The 10,333-nt window shown below is 28.2% G+C and overlaps 1 protein-coding gene across 1 annotated transcript; it reads right to left on the reverse strand.

Moving 5' to 3' along the window:
• Nucleotides 1–1,407: 1,407 nt before the first annotated feature.
• On the reverse strand, nt 1,408–9,379 carry LOC120091770 (protein CENTRORADIALIS-like). The gene is made up of 4 exons (XM_039049892.1): nt 9,168–9,379; nt 4,365–4,426; nt 2,470–2,514; nt 1,408–1,621 (listed from the first exon to the last, which is right to left on the reverse strand). The coding sequence occupies exons 1-4, from the start codon at nt 9,375–9,377 to the stop codon at nt 1,408–1,410; spliced, it is 531 nt and encodes a 176-aa protein (XP_038905820.1). The 5' UTR covers nt 9,378–9,379.
• Between the last annotated feature and the right edge of the window lie 954 nt (nt 9,380–10,333).

A 10,333-nucleotide genomic window follows, 5' to 3' on the forward strand; every position in this document is an offset into this window, starting at 1 on the left:
GGTTGCCAAACACTTCAAATTTTTTCAAAATGATTTATTTGTAAAATTAAACAATAGAAAAGTGAAACTGTACACCCTTGAATTTTCTTTTGAAATTTATTATAAATATAAAAGATCATTTTTCAATGTTTAATTTCAAAATATTGTTTTCATGTAAAATTTTTACATTTTTAATTAAAAATTTTAGAAAACATAAACACAAGGAATGGTTCCTTATCCTATTTTTCCCCAATAAAATACCGATAGTATGAACACTATGCCAATTGAGCTATGCTTTGTTGGCTATCAAATGCAATTTTTCAACTTTACTAAGGCTATATTTAACGTTAGTCGTGTCAAAAAACCATTTGGAAAAAATCTCAACCGTTTGCTAAAAACTGATTTACTGTTAAAAAAATACTTTTTAAAACGCGTTAATTTTACATTGACTTTAAAAGCAGTATCCTTCTAGCTTTTAGATTCTCCTCAAATTAGTTAGAATTTTTAATTAATATTTAGTTTTCAATTTTATACTTTAAAAAGAACCTTTATTTTATATATTTATCTATTTCTCACCCAATCAAATCTATTTTCTATATTTTATGAGTTAAATACATCATTTTTTTGAAAAAAAGTATACCATATTCATTTTTTTTTTAAATAAAGCTATTTTCCTTAATATTTAAAAATTAATCTATAACAGATATAATTTATCATACTAAACAATTATTTAAAATTTTAAATTACATTTTTTTTAAAAAGTTGATTATAAGTCTATTTTAATTATTATATCTAAAATAATATGTTTTTGTATTTATTTACCGAACACTCTAACCTACTTTTTCAAGTTTAAGCTATAATTTACCAAACATTCTTTTACTTCTTTTCACAGCTGATGTTTCTAAAAGCACAACTACCAACAATTATTTTAAAATCTACAATAATCTTAAACGAAACCTTTGGAAAAAAAAACAAAAACAAAAACAAAAACAAAAGCAAAAAAGCAGGAAATGAAAAATATAAAAATAAAATCGTTACCAAGTGAACCTTTTCATGTATCTTATATTTGAAAACTAAATACAAACTGTGGTAATGGTAAATCATCTCTGAAACTAAATTCATTAGCACATCCATCTATATGAACATGCAAAATATACTAATAATACACAACTAAAAGCACACCAAAAAGAAAAAGAAAATGACGCCGTTCTCCTCCTTTTTGCATGTCCAAATTATTTCCCCTCATGTAAATATATATTTTTCTAATATACAAATCTGAACCTCTCTCTCCCTTCCTTCTATATCACCATATATAAAAAGTGATTATTATTTTCAAGGGAAAAGAAAGACTCAGATTGTATATTAATTTTTTTCCCCTTTTTCTCCTATTCTATATTGGTCCACTTGGACTGTTGCTAAACGACGATTTTAACGCCGTCTGGCAGCAGTTTCTTTTTGGGCATTGAAGTAGACGACAACAACGGGGAGACCCAGATCGTTGTCGATGGCAAAGGCTCGGGTGTTGAATTGATCCCTTGAAGAGAGTGGATTCACTGATTGTCTTCGTTTCTGCTTGAATAGAACAAAAACAAACCTGTGGATTCCTATGTTTGGCATTGGAATCTCATAGCTTACTATCTCCCTCCTTGTGTTTCATTCATTTACAAAATTTATTGGTTTTAATATTGTAGCTTAATAGTTAAGATATGTTTATATTGATCGTCAATAAAAAGTTATAAGTTTATTCTCTTTCTCAATATAAGAAAAATCTGTTTAGTTAAGTAGGAAAGGATGGAGCTCTCGCCCTTTTCTAATTTGTATGTAAAAATTTCAGTTTCTTTTAATCTTTAATTTATCTATTAAATTTTTTTTAATTAAAAATATTTAGAAAACTAGGAAATAAAAGTTGGTCAATACCTATATAATGTTGCTCCTAAAAAGTTTAGAATTTAGCAAATTGGAGATTTTTTTTAAAATCTTACGTTTTCCCCCCACAAAACTCAAGAAGAAAGGGCAATATCACCATAAATCAACTTGACACAAATCTTATGTTATTAACCTAGATGTTTGATCTCAATAATAATAATAATAATAAAAATAAGAATCCAAGGAGAGAGTTTTCTTTAAAAAAAAAAAAATTATATAGAAAATACTTGAGTGTTATCTAACCTGCACAAACAATTGTCTAAAAAATTTTCATGTAGCAAGTTGTTTTTTTAAAAATGATTTTTTCTTTATAATTTTTTTTTTATACACTTAAAAGGAATGTGAAACATGACATTAGGTTGCACCTAATAATTTCTCTTAGAAGTGGTCTAAACCAAAGCTAAAAAGGAAAGGAAATAGACAATATATGTATATATTCAAAAAGTTTTTCTTCTAATCTCCCCTCTAGAAAGCTTTTTATTTTTTTTTATTTTTTACTTTTTTTTAGAAGAAAGTCTATTATTATTATTACTTATTTTGAATATATATATTTGGTAGAAAAAGTTACCGAATGTGGTGTCTGTAGTGCCAGGGATATCTGTTACGATCCTGCAATAGAGGTTTCACAATTAAAACTTTTTAGGGCCTATTTGGTAGAGAATATAAAAACAGAAATTTGAAACAAGGGATTAAATAAAAACAAAATTGTATTTCATGTTTTTAGATATGTGTTTGGTAGCAGAATTTAGAAATTGAATTATAATATAAAAAATTGTAAACTAGTTATAGTTACTAAATTTTAGTTGACAATAAATTATTATTAATTTATTTTTGAATATATTTTATGCTAAAAAATTGTGTAATTATTATTTTGTAATATAATATAATTTAAAATTGAAATTTTGGTCCCTACGGTTTAGAGTAAGTTAAAATTTAAGTCTTATTGTTTATAATTATAATTTACCCCCTATTGTTTGATAAAAGCTTCCTAATGAATAGTTCATATGGTAGGAGCTATTTAAGAGGATTTAAAAAGCCATATGAACTATTAAACTGTATGAACTAAATTCTAAATCTTAAAATCATATGGACTAACTTTTAACTTCATCCAAATCATAGGGACGAAACTTGAAACTTAACCTAATTTTATTTAGAATACATTACATAATACAATTTTTATTTTTTAAAACAAATTGAATTAGGTTTATAACATGACATTTTATATTTTAAATGTTTTTATCTTTTATCTAATATAATTTTGCATTTAAAATTTTAAAATTCAAATTATGGATAGAAAGAAAACATAAAAATATTGCTTTTAGAATTTGCAGTGTTTGGATCACATAATCTCAAAATAATTTTCAAAAATAGAATTTGGGTTGTCTGCCAAACATATATTCGCTGAACTCAACCAATCTGAAAACATAAAACAAAATCTAAATTACAAAAGTTTTCCTTAGTAACTTTTGATTATGTTTTCAGATGCAAAAGTTAAAAAATAATAAGTAAATAAATAAATAAATAAGAAACCAAGGAGGGAGTTTTTTTCCTCCTTTTTCTTTTTCCCTCTTACTTGTTTAAAAAGTGTAAAAAGTTTTATTAATTAAAAAAATATATTTTTTAATTGATTTGTTCTTATATTTTTTTCAGAAATTTTCATGGATATAGATATTTTTCGATATTTTAACCTATTTTAATAAGTTTATACTATCTACTTCGAGGTTAAAAGTTAGATTCTTCTATCTAAATATTGTAATTAAAAAAAAAAAAACAATTTTAAGAGCTTCTTTGAAAAGTGGAAAAGATACTTATATTAACATTCCTTAAAATTGAAAGTTATATTTGTTTAACTTAAAAAATGCTAATAAGGAGAAATGTTGACAAATATACCCTCAATTAAAATATAGCAAATAAGGAGTACAATCTAGTAATTATGCCTTTAGTGAATGCAGAAAAAATTATACAAGTAAGTAAATAAATACTATATTGCAGTTAAATAAAGGGGATCTTCCAACTATTAAAATACATGTATTTCTTTTCTCTATAAAAGAAGATCTTTTAATTTTAATAAATGTAAGAGGCAAATATTAGATTATTTTCAAAGTTTTCTTCCAAAAATAAACTAAAAATATAACCAAATGAAATCCAAATAAGACCAAAAAAATTCTAGGCAAGACGAAAATGAAAGAAAAATCTGCAAAATTAGCCAAAATCCAAAATACTTTCATAATCCAGTAACGACAAATATTACATCGATTCTCGCATTACTATTCTTCAAAATCAAATTTGATTAGACGCTGGAGATTCAAATTCCCATACTCCATATTGTACTCCAAAAACAAAAAGTCAAATTTAATTTGATTGGTTTCACATGCACATGCAATATATGTAATATAACTTCATCACACATATATATAGCCTTAAAAAAAAAACCAACTCATATGTAAATGTTTAATTACCAATGTAAATGCACCCTTAAATAAGGATCACTTGGCCTAGAAACATCTGGGTCAGTCATAATCTGAAAATAATAATAATAATAAATCAAGTAATGAAAACATTAAGAGATATTTAGATAAAACACAACTCTAGTATGTTTTTTATAGTTCAAAAGAAGGAACAACGTCACAAATATGAAGAAGAGAATTCAAAACCTACAATTTCTTAAGAAAATATCGATGTTGTAAGCATTAAACAAATTCATGAGAGAAAAATTATATAGGAGATTTGCAAAAATAGAAAAATAAGGAAAATTATTTACACAATGTAACAAAATTTTAATATTCTTTTAGGGGAAATCGGTTTCTAATTGTTGCAACGTATATTCAATAAATTTTTAGGCCTGTTGGATTGACTAGAGAAAAAAATATTAATATAAAAAGTCATTTTTTATTTTAAAACTCTTTTGATAAGAACTAGTTAAAAATACACTTTAAAAACTTTTATTGGTTGCCAAACATTTTCAATTTTTTCAAAAGGATTTTATTTGTAAAAATAAATAATTGAAAGGTTAAACCAAACACACCCTTAATTTTCTTTTGAAATGTATTATAAATATAAAAAGATCAATTTCAATGTTTAATTTCAGAAATATTGTTTTCATGTAATTTACATTTTTAATAAAAATTTCAGAAAACATTAAAAACACAAGTGAATGTTCCTTTATCCTAATTTTTTTTCCAATAAAATACGATAGTGTTGAACACTATGCCAATTGAGCTATGCTTTGTTGGCTGACCAAATGCAATTTTCAACTTTACTAAGGATAATTTAACGTTAGCCGTGTTCAAAAAAACCTATTTGGAAAAAAAATCTCAACCATTTGCTAACAACTGATTACTGTTAAAAAAACACTTTTTTTAAAAACGCCGTTAATTTTATGTTGACTTTAAAAGCAGTATCCTTCTAGCTTTTAGATCCTCCAAAATTAGTTAGAATTTTTAATTAATTATTTAGTTTTCAATTCTATTGTCACACCAAGATTGTTGAGCGGTGAATGTGGAGTGAGAGCGAAGTGGAAGGAGCGAGACTAGCGAGAAAGGGGGGAGAGAGCGAGAGGGAGAGAGCGAGAGCAGCCTGAACGCCTCATTCAACGTCACGGCCCACGCGATCGAAGGTAATCACTGTGCATGAACGACGGCATTATGTTGATTTGCCCACGATCTATAGATTATGCATGTAAAAACCCTAAAATGAATACAAACAAAGCTTGAAGAGTATAGGTCAAACGCTCAATTAAATCTTGAGTGTCTCGATTAAAGAGAATTCTTAAACCCTAAGAAATTGTGTTGGATGCGTTTGGGAAGAACACATTGAACCAAGGTGAAGTCAACTTATGTTGATAAAGGGAAGGTTCAAACATTTGCCATGCAGCCAAGTAGGTGTTCAATCACATAGGAATTTGGAGCCTATAAATAAGGTTGGAATTTCATTTTCAAATCACAAACAAAAATTTAAAATGAGGGAGAGTAGAGGCAGTGAGGGTTGAGGAGAATGTCAACTTGGACGAGGAGATCTCCCAATCTACTCGATGCGTTTGATGTTTCAAAGCCATCTGAAAGTCTAAGAAGTCTAGTTTTCATGTAAGCTGCGAGGAGAAGAAGCTTAAGGAATTGGGCTGGAGAATGAGGAAAATGACAGAAGGGTCGAGCTACGCTTATAACTGGGCCAGTCTTGATTTTGGAGATTCCGGCTAAACCACTGAAAGTTATGGAGCTAAGATTTTATGGGTAAAAAAAGGAGCCCGAGGTAGAAAAGGGACCTGTTTAGAAAGGCTCTAAAGAAATTAAGTAGTGAGCTGTTATAGTTTTGGATAGTTAGCATATGTCGTGAGTGTTATAGTTTGATAGTTAACATATAATGTGAAGTGTTATACGCTTATAATGAACAATAAGTGTAGTCGTTAATCAAGCTTGAGATAATAACATATTATTTTTAATATCATAGCAATATGTGATGTTACATTTTGATAGTTAGCATATGTATGAGTGTTATAGCTTGATAATTAACACATAGTGTGGGTGTTTATAGCATTATAGTTTCGAATATATGTAGCATTATGTTGGGGGATGATAATAAAGTGTGTTTAAAATTTTGATAGTAAATGCATATTATGAGTATTCACTTAGCTTATACTCTGATACTTGAATATATGGCATCTGTGGTCAAAACATATGCTTTGGTAATACTGATGTTGCCATGATATTATTTGTGTGGTTGACTATGGAACTGCGATATGGCGCGGATATGTGGTTAACATGCTTACAAAGCGTGCTTGGGGGAAAAATATGGTCGGCTTCGTCGGCGGAAAATAATTTAGTCGGCTTGGTTCGCGAGAAAATTGAGTTGGCTTCGGTTGACGGGAAATAATAGTCCGCTGTTACAGAAAACTTGCGACGCTTCATCGTGGAAAATAAAGCGTGACGTGCAAAATTCAAGTACCAAGCATGATTAGCGGGATAAGATAAAATGGTCGAACTGTGCAATGGGCGGGAATTAGGGGTCATAGGAAGTTCCATAGTGATTGTATGTGATGATATGATATGCATGCCACGTAGTAGATTTGGAAATAAAGTTAATCATTGCATGAAATAAATCCATGAGCATGCATAGGCTACACTGTGATTTATTATCAATGTGATTGGTTCTCCAAAATGATGAATTTTCATCTTACAAGAACCACTCATCTGGGCTTAGTACTCACACTTTTTCACATTGTTATCCTAACCCCCCAGGCTGCGGAAAGGTGAAGTTTCAGAGTGCTCTAAGATCAAGGTCCTGCTACGTGCCACATTTACACTTCTCGGAGAGTTGTTACGGTTGTCGTTGTAAACTTTGCTATTAATCCTAAGTTGTATAAACTTATATCACTGTCGTAATAAAAGATGGAGCCTACTTAAAATCTGTTATATTTATTCCTTGACTTAATCATTCGCCTAGTGTATAAAAGTATAGTATGATATCAGAGTTATTCCGCAAAAATCATTAGGCAGAAAGTAGTCAGCTCAGGGTTGATAACTGTTGAGTCAGCATCCCTCCTCCCAGACTGAGAAGGTGGTTGGGGCGGGGTTTGACCTTTTTAAAGACCTTTAATTTAACTATTTCACATAAATCTATTTCTATATTTTTATGAGTTAATACATCATTTTTTGAAAAAAAAGTTACCATATTCATTTTTTTAAAATAAAGCTATTTTCCTTAATATTTAAAAATTAATCTATAAAAGATATAATTATCATACTAAACAATTATTAAATTTTAAATTACAAAAAAATAAAATTAAAATGGTTTATTTTAATTATTATATTCTAAAATAATATTATTTTTGTATTTATTACCGAACACTCTAACCTACTTTTTCAAAGTTTAAGCTGGAATTTACCAAACCACACTTTTACGTTCTTTCACAGCTGATGTTTCTAAAAGCACAACTACCAACAATTATTTTAAAAGCTACAATAATCTTAAACGGAACCTTGGAAAAGAAACGATAAAAAAAAATAAAAAAAAAAAGCAGGAAATGAAAAATATAAAAATAAAACCGTTAGCAAGTGGACCTTTCATATATCTTAAATTTGAAAACTAAATACTAACTGTGGTAATGGTAAATCATCTCTGAAACTAAATTCATTAGCACATCCATCTATATGAAACATGCAAAATACATTAATAACACACAACTAAAAACACACCAAAAGGAAAGAAAACGACGCGGTTTCCTCCTTTTTGCTTGTCCAAATTATTTCGCCTATGCAAATATATGTTTTTCTAATATACAAATCTGAACCTCTCTCTCCCTTCCTTCTTATTCACATATATAAAAAGTGATTATTATTTTCAAGGAAAGAAAGACTCAGATTGTATATTAATTTTTTTCCCTTTTTCTCCTCTTCTTATTCTGGTCCACTCCAACTGCTGGCAAAACGGCGGTTTTAGCGTCGTCTGGCGGCAGTTTTCTTTTTGGGCATTGAAGTAGACGGCAGCAAGGAGAACCAAGATCGTTGTCGGTGCAAAAGCTCGGGTGTTGAATTGATCCCTTGAAGAGGGGTGGATTCACTTGATTGTCTTCGTTTCTGCTTGAATAGAACAAAACAAAACCTTGGGATTCCTATGTTTGGTGTTGGAATCTCGTAACTTATATATCTCTCTCCCTGTGTTTCATTCATTTACAAAATTTATTGGTTTAATATTGTTGCTTAATAGTTAAGATTATATTTATATTTGATCGTTCAATAAAAAGTTATAAGTTTATTCTCTTTCTCATTATAAGAAAAATCTGCTTAATTAAGAAAGGAAAAGGATGGAGCTCTGCCCATTTCTAACTTGTATGTAAAAATTTCAGTTTCTTTTAATCTTTAATTGATCTATTAAAATATTTAGAAAATTAGAAATAAAATTTCAGTTTCTTTTAATCTTTAATTGGAGTTTTTTTTTTTAATGTTATGTTTTTTCCCCCAAAACTCAAGAAGAAAGGGCAATATCACCATAAGTCAACTTGACACAAATCATATGTTATTAACCTAGATGTTTGATCCATAATAATAATAAAAAAAAAAATAAAGAATCCAAGGAGAGAGTTTTCTTTAAAAAAAAAAATTTATATAGAAAATACTTGAGTGTTATCTAAGCTGCACAAGCATTGTCCAAAAAATTTTCGTTGTAGCAAGTTGTTTTTTTAAAAAAATGATCCGTAACGAGTAAAGAAAGAAGCAATTGGGCCAGTCAAATATTGAAGAAAAGGGGGAAAAAAGAAAAAACCAAACCAGCGTGAAGAAAGATCTCAACTCTCCTCCCTGAATTGCAACCCTAGGTTTAGTAGCAACAGCAGAAGGAAAGAACTCATGGCCATTGAAAACTTGCTTGTTATTACTATAAAAAACACAGATCTCCATGCTTTGAGTGAAGGAATCAAGAACATCTCCTATCACTCTCCCAACAACAAGAGGCTCTGATGACATTATTGATCTTGCCATTTCTTAATTTTCTATTTTTATTTTGAAGGATTTTATATTTAAAAAATCCTCATATATACTAGTTAGATGTAAAATTAAATATTTAAGGTCCTATTAGACATAAAATTTAATTTAATGTTAAATAGATTAGTTAATTTTTAAGAATTTTAAATATGTCATAGACCTTTCAATACAAGATTGAAAGTGAATTTGGTAGACACAAAATTGAAAGTTTAACAACTAATTAGATTTTTTTTTAACTTCATAAATTGTTTCTTAAAGAAATTAGAAATAAAAATTTCTAAGGACTTGTATGGATTGGCTAGAGAAAAAATTATTTTTCAAAAATGTCAATTTTATTTGATCTCTTTTGATAAAAAGGGTTTAAAATGCACTTTGAGATTGCTTCAAAATCTATTTTGAATGGTTGTCAAACACTTCAATTTTTTCCAAAAGGATTTATTTTCAAAATTAAACACTTGAAAAGTTAAACTAAATATACTCTAAATTAATGATTAAAGTGTTTTCATCATTAGATTATCGAATAAAAGATTATAGATTCTTGACTATGTTCTCAGATTAACAAAATTGTTATTTTGTAAAAAAAGAAATCTCAATAAATAAAAAGTACTTTAAAATATTGCCTTATCATAAACATTATTATTATCGAATAAAAGTTAGTGAGGTTGATATGAATACAGTTCAATTGACATGAATTTGTACTATCAATTTTGAGTAGCCGAAAATCTTCTGAAGAAAAAAAAATCATATTTGTAATTAATAGAATCATTTGAAAAAAAAATACTTAAACTTGAGAGGTATTTTGGACACACCTCTTTAAGATGTACTTTAAACTTAGAAGGTATTTTGAACACATCTCTTTAAGATGTACTTTAATCACACTTGGGTTTGAATTTTTTTAAAGATTAGATCCAAATTTTTTCTTCCCTTTTTGGTTATTGTATGGGTCATCTTAA

This window comes from Benincasa hispida, chromosome 11 (genome assembly GCF_009727055.1).
Source record: "Benincasa hispida cultivar B227 chromosome 11, ASM972705v1, whole genome shotgun sequence".
Lineage (NCBI taxonomy): Eukaryota > Viridiplantae > Streptophyta > Magnoliopsida > Cucurbitales > Cucurbitaceae > Benincasa > Benincasa hispida.

What these genes read in the sequence shown, in the direction of transcription:
- LOC120091770 (XM_039049892.1), bottom strand. Translation starts at nt 9,377, where the DNA reads ATGGCAAGATCAATAATGTCATCAGAGCCTCTTGTTGTTGGGAGAGTG. An exon ending in TGAGATCTTTCTTCACGCTG is followed by an intron (nt 4,427 to 9,167) that starts GTTTGGTTTTTT and finishes TATTATTTTCAG; the next exon opens with ATTATGACTGACCCAGATGT. An exon ending in TTAAGGGTGCATTTACATTG is followed by an intron (nt 2,515 to 4,364) that starts GTAATTAAACAT and finishes CCTCTATTGCAG; the next exon opens with GATCGTAACAGATATCCCTG.